The 23,524-nt window shown below is 45.3% G+C and overlaps 1 protein-coding gene across 1 annotated transcript in view; it reads left to right on the top strand.

Annotated features, from left to right (window-relative positions):
* The window catches only part of LOC126091924 (protein expanded), a 529,897-nt gene that overhangs the window by 424,714 nt on the left and 81,659 nt on the right, over window positions 1-23,524 (top strand). The window contains exon 5 of the mRNA XM_049907244.1: window positions 19,426-19,505. Coding sequence (XP_049763201.1) covers window positions 19,426-19,505 — 80 coding nt within the window. The remainder of the gene's footprint in view (window positions 1-19,425; window positions 19,506-23,524) is intronic.

Raw genomic sequence — 23,524 nt, 5'->3', positions numbered from 1 at the left:
ATTTTAAGGAGAAAAAAGCGTACCAAAAATGGATACCAAGCGAAAAAAAATACCGAAGTGAAGTCAACCGGATAGCTGGGCCAGAGACTTACGAAAGACAGCCGGTTTCAGTTGGCAACAGAAAGCTCAAAATCGACAGAAATGGAAGACTCTGCTGGGATCTTATGTTGCTCGACGACTCAAATTGGCCACATCATCAAGTGACTGAATTCGCTGATGATGATATAGGTAATAATGGAAGCCGGAAAACCGGCAGTAGCTAAAATAGTTTGATATAACAATTTTGCATCAACGTTGGATGTCCAAAGACTCCATCCAGTTGATTCCCATAGATGGTGCGCCCGCGAAGTCATTGCGGGTATCCATGACTTTTTTTTGTCAATCGTGCAAAATGTGGTCCATTGTTTGTTCTGATGTTCCGTATTCACGTTAGTCATCGGAGGTTCCACACTTACGACGTTCTGCTTTGACAACCGTTGAGGGAGTTCCACATTTTTCTCGATTGGTTCGCTCCCGAGGGTTGGACGGTCTGATCTGTTTTACCGTTTGATTTCTCCGTTGTTCTCTGAGCTCATACTTCTCTGGAGTGAGTTAGCAATTGTTTACCGAGATCGGTTCTCTAGATTTTATTCGGGTACTTAGCAAGTTGTTCGATGTGTCACGAATTGGTAAATCTCGGGATCGTTTGAGCATCGTCCATTCATGTGTTATCGCTTGTTCAAAATGGTTCAAATGGCTCTGAGCACTATGGGACTTAACATCTGAGGTCATCAGTCCCCTAGACTTAGAACTACTTAAATCTAACTAATCTAAGGACATCACACAGATCCATGCCCGAGGCAGGATTCGAACCTGCGACCGTAGTAGCAGCGTGCTTCGGGACTGAAGCGCCTAGAGCCGCTCGGCCACAGAGACTGGATTTATGATCTGGGGTGCGATTTCATATGACAGTAGAAGCACTCTCGCAGCTGTCTCACACAGGCTGACTGCAAAATTGTACGTCAGTCTGGTGACAGAACCTGCTGTGCTGCCGTTCATGAACAGAATTCCAGGAGGTATTTCCCAACAGGGTAACGTTCCCCGACGTAGTATTGTTGTAATCCAACATGCTCTACGAAGTGTCGACATGGTGGCTTGGCCTGCTCAATCACTATACCTGTCTCGAATCGAGCACAATACGGGACATCTTTGGACGGCAAATCCAGCGTAGTCCGCAACCAAAATTTGACACACCAAAATCACATTTTTCAAAAATCAGGGGATGTGTAAACTCGCCGATCAAATTTACATTTACATCGTTTGTTTGCAGATGACAATCTATCAGCGTAGGATGCCATGCAGTTAGTCCTGCAAAACCATATAATGTAAAATCACGGTAAGAAGCGAAACGAACAAAAACCTTTTTTAGGCCTCACTTTGTTAAATCAATTATAACATAAAATATTTTCATTTTTTACAGTTTTCAGTAAACAAAAAGGCCACTGATGATGGCACTGAGGAGCTGAAACATGTTTGGCTAAAATGAAAAAGCAGCGTGTTTGCAAAAAGGCGGAACCCATATCCTATAATTAAACAGTCGCTGTAATGACCGACCAACAGGCACAGGAACTCCATCCCACAAACTGACATCCGGCACCTGGACGATACAACGCATGCACAGTTGTACGGCTGCATCCAACATTCCAGCGGCTACACCGGTTATTAATGTACCAGCGTTTCGCATTTCAATGGCTTATCTCGCGCTTATATTCACCTGTGTCTTGCACTGTTGATCACCTAAATATGTTATCTAGCTAAGTGTAGATAATGACCATCTGTTTTATAAAACAAAGTCCTAATGTACTGCAGCCATAGTGGCATCGTCATTGACGATGCAGGTGCTAATTCTGCATTTAACATTTGACGATGCCACTATGGCTGCAGTACATTAGGACTTTGTTTTATAAAACAGATCTGATGATGGTCATTATAGACCGAAACCGGTAATCTGTTAACAAAAAGTTTGTGACCATAGACGTAAATTAAAGGAAACTTATTGTATATACGGGTCACAGTTTTTTTTTTTTTTTTTTCGCGACAATGTCGCAGCTTGTGAAACTACATTGATTACATTTCTTTCGATTGTGGGCGTTTTTCTTGCGTCGTCCTTTGCAGCGACTGTAAGGTCGGCGAACGGCGAGCAACGGGTGCCCAGGTGCTGAGGCGCGCGGGAAATGCGAGGCGGCTGGCCGGGGTACGCCGGTTCGATGCCCCGGGCGGGGCATGCATATGCATGGCGCGCTCGCCTCGCGCCCCTGCATCCGACGCCGGCCGCGCCTCGCTCCTCGTCCGCCGCGGCACGCCGTCGAGCTCCGCGTCATCACGCCGGGTTTCCACTCGCGCGAATTACATGTGCACCTCCCCACGACTACCCTTACACGGAAGGTGGCGTTTCCGACGGCGAGACTGGAAACGCTACTTACTAGAGATGGGTAGTTCGCGAACGAACGGGTCCAAAGGAACGGGTCACCGAGATGAACGAAAGGACCGAGAAACGAATTCCAAGGAACGATCGGTTCATAGTTCACTTCGGTCGCGGCGGTCACTTCGGCAGTTCTCGTTCCAGCCTCGGTCGCGTGCTCGTCTCAGTCTCGGTCTCCCTCGGCCGCACTCGTCGTTCTTCGCATGACCACCTGTCGCAGTTCCACTGCCTACTGCTCCTAGTTAGTTCAGCATCCAGTTGTTCGTTTCGTTCACTGCGGTCGCCTATTTTACGTGTGTTCCAATCTGTTCTTGCACTTGGGTCTGGCTATTCAGCGTCCACGACCGGTAATCAAAAAGTATTTTATAGTTACGTAAATTACATAAAAATTACGTTGTAAATAATAGGGACGTATTTTCAGTTAACAAAAGGGCATATCAGCTCACTTCTTATTTCGATGAACAGCAGAAGACGTACTTATAACAAGGCAAGTTTTTTTTTTTTTGTTATTCATATATTTTTTGGTTTCATTGACTTGATTTAGCATCTAACTTTCAATAATTTGCTTGATTTTTAGTGTAAGAAAACTCATATAAACCGATTTTCGTGTATCTTTCATATACAAAACATTACATTTAGGAAGGCTCTAATATTTTTAAGTTTGGTTGTTTCCAATTTGCATTGCCTGCTAGTTTGGTTCCATTGAAAAAAAAAGTGGGTTGTAGGTCATTTTGGCTCTGTAGGAAAAGCGCTGCCTCTCCATTTGAAAAGACATAGAATGCCATAAAATCGTATTTACTTATTATCTCAAAAACATTTGTTCAGTTGGGGCTTTCAAACCAAAAACTTTATTACTGCAAACTTTATTATTATTACTGCTCCATTAACTTTAATAATGCAACATAAAAACCTAATTTTTACTAAGCGTGTGATGCAAGTATGAGAAAACCACATTTTATTTTATGCTTCCATAAAGTCTCTACTTCGCCTTCGAACTCAGAGACTACGTGAAGTATATATAGGGTGTAAACGATTATTGTTTACAACGTAGCATAACTATGTAGTGGAAGTCGAAACTAAGAATTTTATACAAGACACTTGTGGTCTATTAAGTTGGGAAACAGTCACCAACAGTTTACAAGACTACATGAGCTATAGCCCATGCGCATCGCGTGAGATTTTCATGTTCTCTTCTCCAGCTCTCTACACATCGTCATCGATTGTTTCGCAATTGTTGCTTGCATTAGCTTGTTATTTCTTCAGTGCCTAATTGTTACATGTTTGTCTGTTTGTTGTATCTGCTCGTAACGGGCAACACATCGTCCGTAATTGGCGAGCAGTCTGTACTCGGGGCCGGTTTTCCGTGCGCCACCCTATATTATTTCCACACAAGGCTGCGGTTGGCTAAGCGAGAGGTACTGCAGAATCACAGAAGTTACTTCTAAAAGTGTGTAAGAATTCTGTAATGAATAAAAACTCTATACTCCAGGGGGGAGGCAAGTGCCCCCTCTTGCTGCCCTCCATCCTTCAGTCACCTACACTACTAGTTTTCAGTTTGTCATAAGAACCATATACCAAGCACAAATGAACGGTGAACGAGTAAAAATGAACGGCTTCCAAAAAAGAACGATCAGCAGTGAACTAGTTCCCAAGGATGAACGAGTTTGCCCATCTCTTGAGTACTTACGCGGCTTTCAAGATGGCGGCGAGTGAAGTTATTCGTACGGGAGTTAACCGGTAAGAAGGGGACGTTCGTGTCACTATTGCATCATCGTGAGCATACGTCGGCATGAGGTGCAAATCGCCGCGACCGCGAACTGGCGGTATCCAAAACTGGCGCCGAGGGAGCTGGGGTGCACAACGCGTTATAGAAGACACGGATGTGTACGGGCAACAGACGTGCAACTGTTGAGCAACTGACGGCCCAGATGGACCGAGGGACAACCGACACTGTCTCCTCAATAACGGTCCAACGAGCATTGTCGTGTATGGACGTTCGCAACAGGCGTCTGGCTTGTGCCCCCATGCTGACTGCTGTTCGTCGGCAACGAAGGCTGAAGACGCCATATTGGATTTGTCGTATTTTATTGCGTTCGTATTACACGGTCCAGTCACGTTAAAGTGAACCGGGGCCAACGAGATGTACGGGTTTCGCAACGAACTTGTGACGTCACGCTAGTCGGCTTCTCCGCCACACTTCGTGAAAGCTCGGCTGTGTGCAGAGCCCATGGAAAGTCAATGCTTAATTGAAAATGTACCCACTAAAGGTCTTAATTTTTTCGTGTGCTATCCAGAACTTGCATGCGTTTAAACACGCAGTAGCCGGCCGGTGTGGCCGAGCACTTCTAGGCGCTTCAGTCTGGAACCGTGCGACCGGTACGGTCACAGGTTCGAATCCTGTCCCGGGCATGGATGTGTGTGATGTCCTTAGATTACTTAGGTTTAAGTAGTTCTAAGTTCTAGGAAGTTCTAGGGGACTGATGACATGAGACGTTAAGTCCCATACTGCTCAGAGCCATTTGAACCATTTGAAACACGCAGTCGACAAGTGTTAAACTCGTCTGCAATAAACTGAAGCGCCAAAGACATTGGTATAGGCATGCGTATTCAAATACAGAGATGTGCAAACAGGCAGAATACGGCGCTGCGGTTGGAAACGTCTATAAAAGACAAGTGTCTGGCGCAGTTGTTAGATCGGTTATGCTGCTACAGTGGCATGTTATCAAGATTTAAGTGAGTTTCGACGTGGTGTTGTGGTCGGCGCACGAGCGATGGGACACAGCATCTTGGAGGTAGCGATGAAGGTATTTTCCCGTACGACCATTTGACGAGTGTACCGTGAATATCAGGAAACCGGTAAAACATCAAATCTCCGACATCACTGCGGCCGGAGAAAGATCCTGCAACGGCGGGACCAACGACGACTGAAGAGAATTGTGAAACGTGACAGAAGTGCAACCTTTCCGCAAATTGCTGCAGATTTCAGTGCCGGGCCATCAACAAGTGTCAGGGTGCAAACCATTCAACAAAACATCATCGATATGGGCTTTCGGAGCCGAAGGCCCACTCGTGTACCTTGATGACTGTTCGACACAAAGCTTTACGCCTCGTCTGGCCCTGTCAACACTGTCATTGGGCTGTTGATGGCTGGAAACATGTTGCCTGGTCGGACGAGTCTCGTTTCAAATTGTATCGAGCGGATGGACGTGTAAGGGTATGGAGACAACCTCATAAATCCCTGGACCCTCCATGTCAGCAGAGGACTGTTCAAGCTGGTGGACGCTCTATAATGGTGTGGGGCGTGTGCAATTGGAGTCACATGGGACTCCTGATACGTCTAGATACGACACTGACAGGTTTTTCGTACGTAAGCGTACTGTCTGATCACCCCGCACGCCAGAATTGTTAATATTGGCTCCAGGAATACTCTTCTGAGTTTAAACACTTCCGTTGGCAGCCATACTTCCCAGACATGAACATTATTGAGCATATCTGGGTTGCTCTGCAACGTACTGTTCAGAAGAGATCTCCATCTCCTCGACTCTTACGGATTTATAGACAGCCCTGCAAGATTCATGGTGTCAGTACCCTCCAGCTCTACCTCAGACATTAGTCTTGTCCACGCCACGTCATGTTGCGACTCTTCTGCGTAGCCGCGGGGCCCTACACGATATTAGGCAGGTGTACTAGTTTCTTTGGCTCTTCAGTGTAGTTATTCACTCCCCGCCGGAGACGACTGAGGTAGTCGTAAGACCTGCAGGGTCACGTGATGTGACGTATGCGCCACAGCCTGTCTTTCTCGTGGGCCTCGATCTGAACACCACTTAGTTTCGACGTCAACGTGCGATAACCACTCGCAGACGGCAGGTGGAAGTACTTGCACTGGAGGGTGTATAAGCAGTGTCGAAGGACGCGAAAAAACAGCGGGTCGTTGTAAAGCGGAAAGGAAGCCAGTTTATGACGTCCAGAAGATCATGATCGTTGGCTTTCGGGCCAATGGTGGAGGCATTTCCGAAACGACTAAGTTTTCAACTGTTCGCGTCTCGTCGTGGTTAAAGTATACCTTGCATGGCAAATTGGCGGGATCCAAAACCGGCACCGAGGCAACTGTGGGCACGACAGGCTATAGATGACAGATGTGAACGACGACTGCAAAGAATAGACGTGCAACCGTTGACCAACTGACCGCCCAGATGGACCAAGGGGCTACCAGCAGAGACTCCTCGATGTGGTCCGACGAACGTGTTGTGTATGGACGTCCGCAACAGGCGTCTAGTTTATGCACCCGTGCTGACAGCTGCTCATTGGTGACGAAGGCTGGTATTTGTAGGCCAAAGTCGCAACTGGACGTGCGCTGAGCGGAAACAGATGGCCTTTTCAGATTAATCGCGTTTTATGATTCAGCGGACTAAAACCAAATACCGTACAACAATCGTCGGAAGGGCTCAGGCCTGAGGAGGGAGCGGTACGGTTTGGGGAATGTTTTCATGGCATTCTCTAGTTGATCTCGTCCTTCTCGAAGGCACAATGGATCAACACAAGTATGCATCTACCCTTTGGGATCATGACCAACCCTACATGCAGTTTTGCACGATGGCATCTACACACACAGCAAGGCAACGTCTAAGATGAGTTTAGCGTACTATCCTGGCCACCAAACCTCCTGGATTTAAACCCAATCGAGAATCTGTGCCACCACCTCGATCGGGCTTTTCGCGCCATGGACCCTGATACCAGAAACCTAGCGCAGCTGACCGCGGCACTGGAGTCTCCATGGCTCCAGATCGCCGTCGGTGCCTTCCAGAACCCCATTGACTGTCTTCCTACACGTCTCGGAGCAGTCCGCACTGAGGAAGATGGTTACTCAGGCTGTTGACAGGCGGCCACAGTAACGTGGCTTGTCAGCTTACAAGGTGCGTGTTATACCGGTGTGGCGTTTCACGATAGCGGTGCATTGACGATTTGTCACAAACTCGTCACTGGTAGTACGATTTGTTACAATTAAATGTCAGTCAATGCCACATCTATGTCATTAGTCCTTAGAATAATGATTAAAGTAGCATCATTCGATGTAGCGTCCTGAATAGAAACGTGGAGCCACGAAGTACAAGATACTGCATAGAAGATAGTAGGTTCGTGTCGCGCTATATGCAATTTTTTGGCCGGCCGCTGTGGCCGAGCGGGTCTAGGCGCTTCAGTTTGGATCCGCGCTGCCGCAACGATCGCAGGTCCGATTCCTGCCTCAGGCATGGATGTGTGTGTTGTCCTTAGGTTAGTTAGGTTTAAGTAGTTCTAAGTCTAGGGGACTAATGACCTCAAATGTTAAGTCCCATAGTGCTCAGAGCCATTTGAACATTTTTTTTTTTTATTTTTTTTTTTTTTTGCATTTTCGCATTAGTAACAGGTTCTGGGACTTTCTTATTAATATAATACAGGTATATCGATGTTGTTTATGTTTAAAAGTTTAAAAGCCAACTTTCTCAGGTATGAGTTTCTACGATTTTGTGACTTCCGTCTGAGTAAAAAACGGAAGATGAAATTGCGGCGAGTCACACTGCCAACAATGACATTTGTATTTTCACTTGTCTTTTTTTCCCCCGAATACGTCGAAAATTCCGAGGGTATGGTTAGGTAGGAACCTAAGATTACGGCTGAAACTGCTGCGAGTGAAATGAAAAGCAATAATATTCACTTTCTTCAAGAATGAATGATTCACCTTGCAGCGGAGTGTGCGCTGATACCAAACCTTCTGGCAGATTAAAGCTGTTTGCGGGACCGAGAATCGAACTCGGAACCTTTCCCTTTCTCGGCAACTGCTCAATCGACTGAGCTAACCAAGCGTGACTCACGACCCCTCTTCACAGCGCGGAAGTAAAGTTCTGAGGACGGGTCGGGAGTCGTGTTTGGATAGCTCAGTCTATTGAGGGCTTGGCCGTGAAAGGCAAAGTTCCCGAGTCCGGGGTCTTAGCCCGGTACACAAATTTAATCTGCCAGGAAGTGTAATTCATATTCTTGCTTCTCACAAATATTTTGGCTGGTTATTTCTGAATACGTCACTATTTCCGACGGTGTGATTAGGCAGGAACCTGTTAGTACAGCTGAAATTGCACCTCTCCAAACGCAGCCATTAATGTTGTGGTGTTAACGACAGCTACGATGGTATGGTAATTCCCAAGTGCGTCTGCTGCTAGTCAGTGTCAATGGTGCGGCGTAACACAATGTTGCAGGGAGTCCATTACTTGTTCACGGATGGGAGACGCAGACGCACAGGGCTCACATACGATGGCTCGGTGCACAATACGGCGATCGTTCCTTGTGGTGATCAGATTAGAACGAGTGCCCTCATTTTCCCATGCAGTCCAAAATCGGGTCCTCCCAAATCTGGATACTGCACGATTCGGCCAGCCATCCAAATGAAGACCGGCAGTATGGCCCCTTTCGAACTCTGACAGCTGTTGTTTACGGTGCCTCACACCAGTGCTGAAGATCTCTGTGTCCTGCACAGTGACCATTCAATGTCAGGCTTTTCACTCCCCTTGTATGTCCTAGCAGACCTCGTACCAACACAAAACGCCAACAACAGTAATGCTCTCTGGTGGCCGTACTACCAGTCACAGAGAATGCAATTCTTGATCATTTACGTACCCGTTGGTGGTGAGTACTTGCAGAAAGTTACAGGCTAAGTCAGAAAGGGCTTTACACCTAAGGAATGATATTGAAATTTATTGACATAACTTATAGAATCAAATAACCTCAAGTTTCACATACAGGTGTCTGGTTCGATGTGATTATCATATGTGATGTGGCAAACATCCCCCCTGTAATCAATTTCTTCCCACACTCGTTGCAGCAAATCGCTCTTAATTCTGCAACTGCAGTATAGATTCGATTTTTCAGGTCGGCTAAATCGTTTGGTAAAGGAGGTACATTCACACGGTCTTTAATAAGACCCCAAAGATAGAGATCCGGTGGTGTCAAGTATTGGGAGCGAGATGGCCATGCGATTGGCCCTTAACGGGCAATCCACCGGCCTGGGAAGCGATTATCGAAGAAATTTCGAACTTGGGGGAACTTAGGCAGTGCTAGTAGTAAACCACCGTATATCACTCATCTTCATCGATTGTGGAATTAAAAGTTTTCGAGCAAATCCAGATGCACAATACCAGTTAAAGTAGCCATTTTAACAGTGCACTACTCTGGCGCTCCTGGTGACGAACTGGGGCACTGAAGCACTACGTAAATCAAACTTGAGGGTTCTGCTACAAAATGACACATCTACCGATTGTGTAAATTATCTCAGTAAATTTCTATATCATCCAAAAGCTCTAAATTCCTTTTTGACTCACTCTATATATTGACACCCGCCCATTTCTTCTGGATGCAGATGTGAAGTTGAAACATGTGCGAGCGGCTTGACCAGTCACGTCGCGAGCGCTGTTTCTAGATTGCTGACTCTCGCGAAATCCTCGGCACTGCCTGGATGTCTCGTCTCGTTGTCCCGCCTGTATTTCTAGGCTTGGCGCGTATAGGGACAGGTGCGAAGCTACAGTGCAGCGCGGCACGCCATGCCGTGCGCCCCCGGCTGCTCGACTCTCGAGTACTACACTGGGTCGGGTTTTTGCGGCGCGCCGCTCCATTCATCTTGCGGAGCTCCGTTTTTCCGCGGCGTGGCGCGGGAGGCGCCCCCTGAATTATTTATGTGCGCGGCCGAGCTTTGCATGTCGCCGGTCGCCGCGGCTCGCGGCCTCGCATTCTCAAGCCGCAACGCGCCGAATCGGTAATGGCAGCTCAAGCAAATGCAGCGACGCCGCCCGTAATGGCCGGCAGAGGCGCTGCATTCCGCGCCCCTGCGAGCGCTGCCGCGAAAGCGATGGCGGCGGTGACTCTGCTGTACACTACAGGGGTGAAACTCGTATAGCGATTTCCGGTACCACGACGCTGGTTCGCTGCCAGGCCACTAGGAGCGCTGCAAGTTCACGTGGGTGAATGAAATGGAAACGGGACTTCTGTTCCTCAGCTCCAACATTTGGGCGACCGGATTCCCGCTCCTGCTATTGTTGGTTGGGGCTATTAGGAGTTGGGAGAGCTGGCCGCTGTTCACGGTAAGGATCACGAGGCATACGCGCAGTAGCAGGCAGCGCCGCTACCGTAATAATGGCTCAAAAATGGCTCTGAGCACTATGGGACTTAACATCTTAGGTCGTCAGTCACCTAGAACTTGGAACTACTTAAACCTAACTAACCTAAGGACATCACACACATCCATGCCCGAGGCAGGATTCGAACCTGCGACCGTAGCGGTCGCGCGGTTCCAGACTGTAACGCCTAGAACCGCACGGCCACTCCGGCCGGCACCGTAATAATGATCGCAACAAGTGCTCAGAACCCCGCAGTTGTCATAATGTAGTACTGTGGTGTACCTCGGCCTCGACACCTCAATTATGCGCATGAAACTTGTCTTCTGGTAGTAGTTCTTTTGTCACTGATCTTCCGTGGACTCTTGACTGCTCGTATCATTGTAAACACCAGTTCCTGCAAGCACTCCAGGAGAGCTTCGACAAGTGTTTCGGCAAAACGAACAATTGGGCCGGAGAACACTGGAGTAGAAGTAATAGTTACCACCTATCCTACCAACAGTACACGACAAATGGCTGATGTTGATGCTGGTACACTATGTGATCAAAAGTATCCAGACACGTGACTGAAAATGATTTACGAGTTCGTTGTGCCCTCCATCGGTAATGCTGACATTCAATATGGTGTTCGCCCAGCCTTAGCCTTGATGACAGCTTCCACTCTCGCAGGCATATGTTCAGTCAGGTGCTGGAAGGTTTCTTGGGGAATGGCAGCCCATTCCTCACGGAGTGCTGCACTGAGAAGAGGTATCGATGCCGGTCGGTGAGGCCTGGCACGAAGTCGGCGTTCCAAAACATCCCAAAGGTGTTTTATAGGATTCACGTCAGGACTCTGTGCAAGCCAGTCCATTACAGGGATGTTACTGTCATGTAACCACTCTGCCACATGCCGTGCATTATGAACAGGTGCTCGATCGTGTTGAAAGATGCAATCGCCATCCCCAAATTACTCTTCAACAGTGGGCAGCAAGAAGGTGCTTCAAACATCAGTGTAGGCCTGTGCTGTGATATTGCCACGCACAACAAGGGGTGCTAGCCCCCTCCATGAAAAACACGATCACACCATAACACCACTGCCACCGAATTTTACTGCTGGCACTACACACGCTGGCAGATGACGTTCACCGAGCATTCGCCATACCCACACCCTGCCATCGGATCGCCACATTGTGTACCGTGATTCGCATTCGTCACTCGACACAACGTTTTTCCACTGCGCAATCGTTCAATGTTTACGCTCCTTACACCAAGCGAGGCGTCGTTTGGCATTCACCGGCGTGATGTATGGCTTACGAGCAGCCGATCGACCATGAAATCCAAGTTTTCTCACCTCCCGCCTGCCATAGTAATTGCAGTTCGGAATTCCTGTGTGATGGTTTGGATAGATGTCTGCCTATTACACATTACAACCCTCTTCAACTGTCGGCGGCCTCTGTCAGTCAACAGACGAGGTCAGCCTGTACGCTTTTGTGCTGTACGTGTCCTTTCGCGTTTCCACTTCACTATCACATCGGGAACAGGGGATCTAGGGATGTTTAGGAGTCTGGAAATCTCGCGTACAGGCGTACGACACAAGTGACACCTAATCGCCTGACCACGTTCTAAGTCCATGAGTTTCGCGGAGCGCCCCATTCTGCTCTCTCACGATGTCTAATGAGTCTAATGACTGCTGAGCTCGCTGATACGGAGTAACTGGCAGTAGGTGGATGCACAATGCACCTAATATGGTAAACGTATGTTTTTGGGGGTGTCGGGATACTTTTGATCACGTAGTGTAGTAACAACAGCATAAAACTAAGTGTGGTGTCACCGCCAGACACCACACTTGCTAGGTGGTAGCCTTTAAATCGGCCGCGGTCCGCTAGTATACGTCGGACCTGCGTGTCGCCACTGTCAGTGATTCCAGACCGAGCGCCGCCACACGGCAGGTCTAGAGAGACGTCCTAGCACTCGCCCCAGTTGCTTTGCTAGCGAAGCTACACTGACAAATACGCTCTGATTTGCCGAGACATAGTTAGCATAGCCTTCAGCTACGTCATTTGCTACGACCTAGCAAGACGCCATTACCAGTTTATATTGAGATTATAAATCATGTATCGACAAGAGCGATGTTCTCCAATTATGGATTAAAGTTAAGTATTACATCAACTACGTACTTTATTTGCTACTATACATTCCCTTAACTGTTCCAGACCTCACGCCAGTCTGCGTGAGCTTTAACGCGTGCATTTCGGCCTCCTCTAGCAACACATCACTAAGTAATTTAGGAATTAAGCTTCACATATCTCCTAAAAATAATGAAACGAAACGAAATTGATAAGTGCTTGTAAATGTGCAGATTCGTTTTCAGCTGAAAATGCTCATGTCCGCTTGATACATTTTACTGATTCGCGTTATAAATGGGATTTGAAAATCAAACTGTTGAATATTTCTTCAAAATGCAAGCTGTAAACTGATGTTGTTCTAACTCTTAATCTAGCATTCTCCGGTGCTGATTTAGGACCTAATAAGAGACTAATAATGTGAGAAATATTCTTGCACAAAAACGAAGCTACCATAAAGAAGTACAAGCTAAATGTAATACCAGCTAATGAAGAAATTACTTCTAGATAGAACGTTAACCGTAAAAACTAACATTGCTGTGGATGCGACAATGTGTGCGTGTGCCAACATTTAGAAACTACAAAAACAGAAATAAAAGATCTGTACAAAAATGATTGTCTCTCTCGATGTAGCGCTAAGTCACTGAAATGAAAACATGTTCAAAATGAAATTCAGTGCTCTTTTTCTGATTGTCAACAACAAGTGGTTATGAAAGGACGGTGTAATAACTGGTCATCTGCAAACGTTACCTACCTGATAAAGCACTAGGTTTTGTCAGAGACGTATTAAAATATCCTCTCCAGTAAGGTCACTATTAAAAATAAGACTCAGGTAATTTAGTATTCCACCAGGTTTCATTCACTTAAGTCTTACTGTTTTGAAAACTTAATCAAAGTAATAAATAAAATTTTAAAAAAGATGCAGTTTGGAGGCTTTACACAAGCTTTTCACCGACCGTAGAAAAACAGTCTAACTGACATAAAAGATAATAATAGTACTAATAATACACTAAAACCTTGAAAATCTCGATTACATTCATACTTGGGTATGAATTAAACATGTGCGCGCCGTTCGTCTATAAGCTTCAATGCACTGTAGTGTGGCGAGAGGGTTCACAGTGACGTCACAACTCAGCCCGCCTGCGTGTGACCCCTACCCTTTAGTCTCAGATCCCCGCTTCCAGCAGCTTCACTCACGATCATAGCTGCCGACCGTAGGAACATGTACCTGCGCGTAGGGACTTTTGGCTCTTTTTTCCAAAATGCAGGACTTCCGATCCCTCTGTAAAATTTAGAGACTTTCTGCCCAAGAAAGAAAAAAATTACAAAATAAGAAATTAAAATAGAAAAAGTTGTAATAGTGTACAAATTTTAAACAATGTTTACGTCTGTCCCCATTGCGTACGGGACATTGCCCATAAGAGCCTGCCTCAGGGAGTAAAGGATTTTAGTCACAGTCTGGAGAGGGTGTGTGACAGAGAAAATGCTGACGCATTTTCTGCTTATCGCTCCTCTGACGATGAGCTGTTGCCTCCCAAGGTAGCGCAGCTCAAATTGCCGAGCAAAATAATGATGCATAGCAGACCACTTGCACAATGAGGCAACGTCCGCACACGAGAACGCGCATGCCTACGTGTTTTCTTTTGCTATTTTGTGCACTTGCCCTTTTGTTCCATTGCATCAGCGATTGCGCACGAGGGAAGACCGCTTCTTGTGGACATACCTTTACTTTGTCAAGTGCTTACTGCTTCACCACGAGCTGTACTTTATTGGAGTAGATGCGCAATGGGACTCGAAACTGGTGGTGTGAAAACATAAAAAAGTCTACAAAACACGGCTATCACTTTCTTATTTACCTCACCGAATGAGACTAATAGGCAACCACAGATGTTCAAAAATGGTTCAAATGGCTCTGAGCACTATGGGACTTAACATCCGAGGTCATCAGTCCCCTAGAACTTAGAACTACTTAAACCTAACTAACCTAAGAACATCACAAACATCCATGCCCGAGGCAGGATTCGAACCTGCGATCGTAGCGGTCGCGCGGTTCCAGACCAACCACAGATGTGCATGAACCTTTCCGTAAAGCGCTTTTATGAAACAGCGATACTTAGGTGCGTAATTTCGATCACAGCAAGCGTTTGGAAAGAATCAAGAGCTACATTAGTTATTAGAGCAATGGAACGTCTTGAGAGTCTTGGCAGTGGTACTGGTTTAAGCGCTTATCCTGCACCTATTTTGTTTTATCATTGCACAAAAAATGTCAGCTTCAGTATACAAGTTTTTGATTCATCAAATAAGCCTTTCGGTTTTCACATTATGATAATCTGAAGATTGGGACTTTGTGAAACCCTGAAACTAGCCATTTGAAGAAATAAAAATTTGCATCTGGAAACTGACTTCCTTTCTTTGTATAATGCGAAACTTGTATTTCTCACCCCCCCACCCCACCCCCGACCCATATCACTGCGCTCCCCAAATACACATATAAAAAATTACAAACAAAAACGAGTCTTTACTTTTCAGACTCCTCCAGTGGAGAATAATTGGAAATGATGCGTCATTTCCAAAAGAAAAACTACATTTTGCTGCGTCTGTCGACGCCTTTCTTAAGCCTGGTTTACTGGTGGAACTAGTAGAAAAACTGAAATATGAAGTGGGGAACGGAGAATAATGTTCGCGTTTTGGATATCTATGCTTTGCATCGGTGTTTGTGGGATTTCAGTGATGCTGATTACAAAAATAAGCAACATGTTGCTGCCTCTGAGACCGTCATGTGCGATCATAACATATACGGTTTGACAGTATCTAAGCTGCAGGGCAAAATTTATTGAGTTAGGAGCACATATACAATTAAGAAAAATACAAGCAAGTGTAATTCTAGCTGTGGCAACGCTCTCGTCTACAAGACTAAAATCCCATTGTTCGAGTTGGGCAACTCTTTGTTAAGGAATAATGTTGACAGGCGGAAAGGCTATACAAATTCAAAAAGCTGCATTCTTTATGCAATAGTCATCGTTTAAAACGTCGCTGCAGTGCTCCCCATTCACATATGTTAGAATTTTGAAATATCGCCACTGTACAGATCTATCTTCAAGAGGGTAGTTTGCAAACCATTCTCTTCTTAATGCGGCCTGCTCCGGATAATTATTGTTGCTAATGTTAATAATTATTACTGTTAATGTTAATAATTATTGGTGTTAATGAAAAAGCGTCATCACCAACTAAAACCGTATCTTATAGCATGCCGAGTGTTCTCGATTGTAATGTACGCAATATGATACGTAATTTCAGTTCTGGCGAGTGCTTCATGCATTGAAGTACCTTTTTTCCTTATCGCATAACTAACTCGATTTAGGAGAAACGTGAACAGTTCTGGTGACATTCTAAGATAATTAAAAGAAATTTTTGGATCTTCCGTTATAAATTATTTGAGCAAGGATGCTAAGCAACCGAGCTGTCGTCTTTTCTTCATCCAGTCACGAATCGAAACACGTTTCTTATTTTTTTTTCTTATGCAGCGATTCCACCCAACAAGCTTTTAACTCCATCACAACTCGTGCGACGTGCAGCTCCCATAAGCTTCATTTCAGACATGACTACGGGACCCACATAACGACGAAACTGAAGTGTATACTGGTGTCGCCGTGTCTACAGTCATATATGAAACCACTTGCGTGGAACTCATTCCACGCAACGAGTGGCGCAACCTAATGTCATCGTGTAAACTAGCCTGTAAGAAGCACGAAATGTTAGTTGAACTTCCACACTTGGCTTAGAGACGAACAGCTGCAAGCTTTCCAAATAAGACAGCGATTTTTTTTTGTTTGAAAACAGTGACCGTTCAGTGTACAAAGTTGTTAATAAAAGCAAAATGTTATTACCCAATACGTGTTTTTTTTTTCCTTTATTCGTCAGTCTAGAATTATCTTGCGTCCGTAGGGACTTTCGAGGTCTACGTAGCGACTTTTCACATGCCGTGTAGAGAGATGGGTGAAAATGAGTTGGCAACACTGCTCACGATGTCGCAGCCACAGATGCAACCCTCTACTGCGCAACGCATAATTATGAAATTTCTGCCTCGTGGAGGAGTTCAAACGACGGAAATTCTGTGATCAACCATTGTCAAGGACGCGTGTGTTTGCCCGGCACAAAGAGTTAGGAAGGAAGAGAACGTGAGAAACATCAGCTACACGATCGCCCTCCTAGGACCAGCATTACAGACGAAAACATTCGTGCGGTTCTAGGAAGTTTTGAAGGCAATCGAGGCGTGGGTATCGGGAATTGCGGAACAGGTCGGAATAAGTTATGGGAACACTCAAGCGATAGTAACAAACGACCTACAATTCCGTAACGCGTGTTCGGGATGGGTCCCTCGCCTTTTCAGAAGTTGAGATGTTTGGAGGTCTGTCAGAAGCATACAACAAGGTTTGCGAAAGAAGGCTATGCATTTTTTAGTCGGATCGTCACCTGCGACGAAACGTGGGTCCACCACTACACTCCCGAATCCAAACAAGCCGTTGAGTGGCGGAGGCAAGGGGAGAGAACCCCAGTGAAAGCCAAGACTCAACTGTCAGTTGCTGAGAATTCTTCCAGGTTGTATGGCCGTCGTTCATGGAACTCTTCTATCCCTGACGTTTCGTCCAAGGCTGCGTTGGACATCTTCGGAGGTACTCCTGGTTGTGCAGTCTTGCCGACTAACGAGTCGGACGTCGAAGAGCAGCCTAAATGCCACGGAGAATGGGCGTGGTCTGGATTTCACATGATAGCAGAGATAAACCTTGTCAAAGATAAAATATAACTATCGATCATAGTTCGCCAAAGATAAAAACTTCTCATCGATTCTGTAGCGCCGCTGTCCATATATCGCTGAGTTTCATGGCTTCTTCTTTTCTGTTAAAATTATCCCCATGTTTATATATTTCGATGGCTTCTCTACATAGCCGTGGATAATAGTTCGTAATAGTACATAAAACCTCAGTTTCCGCAAATTTCACTACGTGATCACCTGACTGAAGAGCATGTTCCGCCACGACTGATTTGTCTGTTTTCCCTAGTTGGCAAAGACTTTTATGTTCCTTCAACCGTGTATTCACACTTCTCTTTGTAGTTCCAATGTAGACCTTATCACACACACGGAATCTTGTATACACCACTTGCAGACAGAGGGGGACGTTTATCCTTAACAGAACGAAGGAAAGGTCGTTCGAGGAAGGACAGATCATTCGAGCAAAAAGTAATGTAAACGTGGGGTAAAATGGAACCTTGAACATGTCTTCAAATTCGATACTGTGAAACAGATCTCTTTTACTGCAAGCTCTTTGCTTTCCATGTTTCTAGAGGTGGCAGAATGGCCCTAAAGAAGAAAAGAAGGTCCAGAAAACATGGGCTCTAAACTAGCATAGGCTAAGAGCTGTGGACACTTGATTATCTTAGCTACTTGGAAACACATCTCTCCTACTTCAAAAGTGCTCATAGCTCTTAAGGTATGCATTTTAGACCCCATGTTCACTAGTCTTTTTTTTCCATACTACCTCCTACCATCACACGGAAGACAAAGACATTGCGGTAGCAGATATTTGTTTCACACTATCGAAGATACAGAAGTACTCATAGTTCGTAATGTGTTTATTAGACATTTTTGCTTCGAATGACCTTTCGTGTTATATCCTTGGATGCTGAACGTTCTTCTGTAGAAAATCTTTGCGAAACTAGAATACAGTTTAGCACACGCTTAAGTCAACGTAAGAATTCCCTTGTCTGCAGTGTTAGCCATTCCCACACATGTTAGAATATTTCACGACGTGATTACACATTGCGACAGCTACTCGAAAAGTGAGGTTTAATTTGACAAAGATAGTTTTCACTTCTGCATGCTTGTATGACAAACTCGTGGAAAGGAAAAAGCGAATTTGGCAAACAAGTATAATAGTTTATAGGGTACTCTAAGCACTCTAGCAGATTTTTCACGTAGTTACATCGCTAGTACAGACAGATCCCGTTCAAAAGTATCATATATTTTGCACATGCTATCCGTAGGTATCTTAAAATTTTGCAAACGATATGTGGAATTAACTTGGCTCAGAGCTTTTAGGACATTAACACAAGGGCATTTCATTCTATAGTATGTGTAACAGTGTTGTATGTATGTATCGTTTTCATCACCTGCCTGACTTGTGCGATATCATGTTGTACACTTTCGTACGTTGAATGGAGCAATAAAGACACAGTACAATACAATACAATTTGTTTACGAAAATATCGCAGCTCAGACGTGCTCTTTTTTTGTTAACAGAGAAGAAGGGATAGACACCGCTAATTTTAGTCTTTTTTCTGCACTTTATTACATTACCGAGTCTCTGTTTTAATAAATAATTATTCAGTAGCAGTGCAAAATGGCTTTCTGGAATGCCAGAATGAACGTGCCGTGAAAAACTTGGCTGTTGACGCCGTGCTAAGGGTTTTGTTTATACTAACACTGGAAGTTGTTTTGCGAGTTCTGTTTTGATCTGACGATGGCAGTAGCCGTAACTACATAATAAATAAACAACGGTTTTATTCACAAAGCGCTGTGGACTGCAGGGTGCTGAATTGTTGTGAAATGTGATTTGTTTGATGTGGAGAAAACCACAAATCGTCCGTTAAATAAAATTTGAGTAAACGACAATAAGCGGACAGGCTTATGGTAATGGGGAGCCCGAGCTGACTGTTGCTTTTGTTTTAGATGGCGAGTTCCTGTTCGTGGACCCGGACAGCAAGCTGTCCAAGTACGCGCCCAAACACTGGAAGTCTTCACATGGACACGTGAGTACCACCAGCTCACCCTTCACCTTGCTAGGCTCAAGTCTTCCTCACATACCTTGCGCTCAGATGCAAGCTTCATTGCGTTGGTTTGCGTTCGTGTTGGCCATTATTTTTGTTATATGCTAAGGGAATTAAAAGAACAGGGTGAGAATGAATGCAAACAAGGCAGAATACGTCGTACTTGCTGACAATGGATATCACTTGCAACTGCCTTCTAAGTTTTTACATAAGCAGAAAGAAAAACCATTATTGTTTCTCAAAGCAATTATCTTGAAAATTTATACACGTTTGCATGCTTTCGAATCAATTCTAGAAAATTTTTTTTTTCATCGTGATGTTGGTGCTTCAAAACATGGTTTTGACGGATTCAACAGCTTCTTCAGGTGACGAAAATCGCTGTCCACATCTTTTTCGTTCGACGTAAGGAAACAAAAAGAAGTCGTTAGGTAATAAATCACGTGAAATAATTAATATTTTGCTCCGTGAAATAATTAATTGAAGGAGTCGGCAGACGAAAGTGCTAACCCACGTTACCGTAATTTTCACGTCTTGCATCTTACGTATCGGTTAAATTCGAAGAACATAAATACAATACGGCAAAACATTTTATATAATAGAAACTACTCTCCAGCGGCACAAATGCAATTACTTGTTTCCAGCGGGTTGTGAATTCGAATACACAATCCACTATATGGACATCAATACTGAGTGTGTCCCCCTTTCCCTTTATGATGGCATGAATTCTGCTAGGGACGCTTTCAACAGGGTGTCTCAATGTCTGTGGAGGAGATAGCAGCCTATTTTTCCTCGAGGACCGAAACCATAGAAGGTAACGATTTTGGACGCTGCAGTCTGGAGCGAAGTCGCCGTTCTGACACAGCCCATAGGTATTCCACAGGGTTCAGCTCGGGACTCTAAGCAGGTCAGTCCGTTTCAGGAATGTTATCGTCCAAAAACCATTGCCTCACATATGATTCCCTGAAAGGGTGCACTGTTATGCTGCTGTTGTTGTTCTTGTGGTCTTCAGTCCAGAGACTGTTTTGATGCACCTCTCCATGCTACTCTGCCGGCCGGAGTGGCCGAGCGGTTCTAGGCCCTACAGTCTGGAACCGCGCGACTGGATGTGTGTGATGTCCTTAGGTTAGTTAGGTTTAAGTAGTTCTAAGTTCTAGGGGACTGATGACATCAGAAGTTAAGTCCCATTGTGCTCAGAGCCATTTGAACCATGCTACTCTATCTTCCTACATCCCTCTGAATCAGCGTATTATATTCATCTCTTGGTCTCCCTCTACGATTTTTAGCCTCCACACTTCCCTCCAGTATTAAGTTGGTTATCCCTTGATGTCTTAGAACGTGTCCTACCAACCGATTCCTTCTTTTAGTCAAGTTGTGCCACAAATTCCTCTTCTCCCCTATTCCGTTCAGTATCTCCTCATTAGTTACGTGATCTACCCTTCTAATTTTCAGCTTCTGGAGCACCACATTTCGAAAGCTGATACAAACAATAAACGTCTCCGAACTCTTTCTCTATTGCACGTAGTACATGATACTGTAAAATGTGTTCATATCCTCCCGCATTTAGCGTTTTCTTAAAGACAATAATGGTATGACGCCTTAACAGCGAAATACCGCAACACCTCCTCTTTCGTACTTCGGTGCAGGCACTTAAAATGATGTCAGGAAACGTTCTCCAGGAATTCACTAAACTAAAACCTTTCCGTCGGATTGCCACAGGTATAGCGTGACTCATCACTGCAGATCATTCGTTCCCAGTCACACACTGTCCAGTCGCGTCAATCTTTACTCGAACTCAAGCGTCGCTTAGTGATGACTACAGAAATGTGTAGGTTATGACGAACAGTTCGCCTATTGCAGCCCATTCTTTGTAACTCCGTACGCACAGTCATTGTGCCAACTGGACCGCTTGTAGCACGTTGGAACTCACAAGTGATTAATTCCGCTGGTCTCACGTGATTTGCAACGCCCTCCGCAATGTTAGACGGTCCCTGTTCATCAGCACATGAGATTTTCCTGGTCTTGGTTTAGCTATGGTTGTTCCTACGCGTTAGCACTTCACCATCACTTCATCAAACGTCGACCCGGTCATTTGTACAATGGTTGAAACGCCCCTGACGGGTTTGTTACTCAGGTGACGTCCAATGACTAGCCCACACTCGAAGTCAGGGCCTCTCCTGAACATTCCATTCAGCTGTGACTGCTTCTCTGTTGACAACATAATACTCCACTCTTCCTTTTATACTGGCAGGTTCGCCTCTCGTGATATCTAGTGCTGGATTTCGCATAATGTAAGGGTGTTCGGATACTTTTGATGAGATAGTGTGGATACAGTGACCAGACTGCTCCTTGCATTGCTTGTCTAGCTGCACAGCCATTTTGCACCTTCTGTCAATCTCATTTTTCAGGCGTCTGTATTCCCATTTGCTTTCTCCATTTGCTGCATTCTTACGTTTTTTTCTATCCACCAGTTGTATGCAATAACACTTGCGTTATCCCAGTATTTCTATTAGGCCTTGTCATTTGCGTATTTGATCCTCTGCTGCCGTCGCTGTTTCATCCTCAAGGCTACCCGTTCGTCTTACGTTATGTTCACACTTGTTTCAGCAAGTCGTTGCCTAATGTTCCCTTTGATACTCTCGACAATCGCTGGTTCTTTCAACTTATCAAGCTCTCATCTTCTTAATTTACTACTTCTGCGGCTTTTCGCGGATGATGCTGTAGTATACAGAGAAGTTGCAGCATTAGAAAATTGTAGCGAAATGCAGGAAGATCTGCAGCGGATAGGCACTTGGTGCAGGGAGTGGCAACTGACCCTTAACATAGACAAATGTAATGTATTGAGAATACATAGAAGGAAGGATCCCTTATTGTATGATTATATGATAGCGGAACAAACACTGGTAGCAGTTACTTCTGTAAAATATCTGGGAGTATGCGTGCGGAACGATTTGAAGTGGAATGATCATATAAAATTAATTGTTGGTAAGGCGGGTACCAGGTTGAGATTCATTGGGAGAGTCCATAGAAAATGTAGTCCATCAACAAAGGAGGTGGCTTACAAAACACTCGTTCGACCTATACTTGAGTATTGCTCATCAGTGTGGGATCCACACCAGATCGGGTTGACGGAGGAGATAGAGAAGATCCAAAGAAGAGCGGCGCGTTTCGTCACAGGGTTATTTGGTAACCGTGATAGCGTTACGGAGATGTTTAACAAACTCAAGTGGCAGACTCTGCAAGAGAGGCGCTCTGCATCGCGGTGTAGCTTGCTCGCTAGGTTTCGAGAGGGTGCGTTTCTGGATGAGGTATCGAATATATTGCTTCCCCCTACTTATACCTCCCGAGGAGATCACGAATGTAAAATTGGAGAGATTAGAGCGCGCACAGAGGCTTTCAGACAGTCGTTCTTCCCGCGAACCATACGCGACTGGAACAGGAAAGGGAGGTAATGACAGTGGCACGTAAAGTGCCCTCCGCCACACACCGTTGGGTGGCTTGCGGAGTATAAATGTAGATGTAGATGTAGATTTACTCAGTTTTAATCTGCAGTTCATAGCCAAAGATTTATGGCAGGAGTCCTGTCCTATCCCTGGAAATGTCTTGCCATTTAAAATCTTTTTCAAAATGTCCTTTAGGCACTGCCTCTAGCCACGGACAAAACAGTAGCCGACGGCATTCACTTAACGACCGAGGGCAGCAGCGTTTGCGTAGAGTTGTCAGTGCTAACTGACGGGCAACGCAGTGTGAAATAACAGCAGAAATCAACGTGGGACATTCGACGAACGTATCCGTTAGGACAGTGCGGCGAAATGTGGTGTTAATATGGTGGTTAATGGTGTTAATGGTGGCCTTTGCTAGCAGCACGACACTGCCTGCAGCGCCTAGCTGCAAGACAACAGGCTGATCATTTATGGGACATAGTCTAGAGATCAGTTCGTGACCATATCGGCTGGATCCTAGACGACTGGAAAACCGTGGCCTAGTCACGAGGCCATGAGTCC

The sequence above is a fragment of the Schistocerca cancellata genome, chromosome 7 (genome assembly GCF_023864275.1).
Source record: "Schistocerca cancellata isolate TAMUIC-IGC-003103 chromosome 7, iqSchCanc2.1, whole genome shotgun sequence".
Taxonomy (NCBI): domain Eukaryota; kingdom Metazoa; phylum Arthropoda; class Insecta; order Orthoptera; family Acrididae; genus Schistocerca; species Schistocerca cancellata.
The sequence above is the reverse complement of the archived record's forward strand: the minus strand, read 5'-3'. Positions and strand labels throughout refer to the sequence as shown.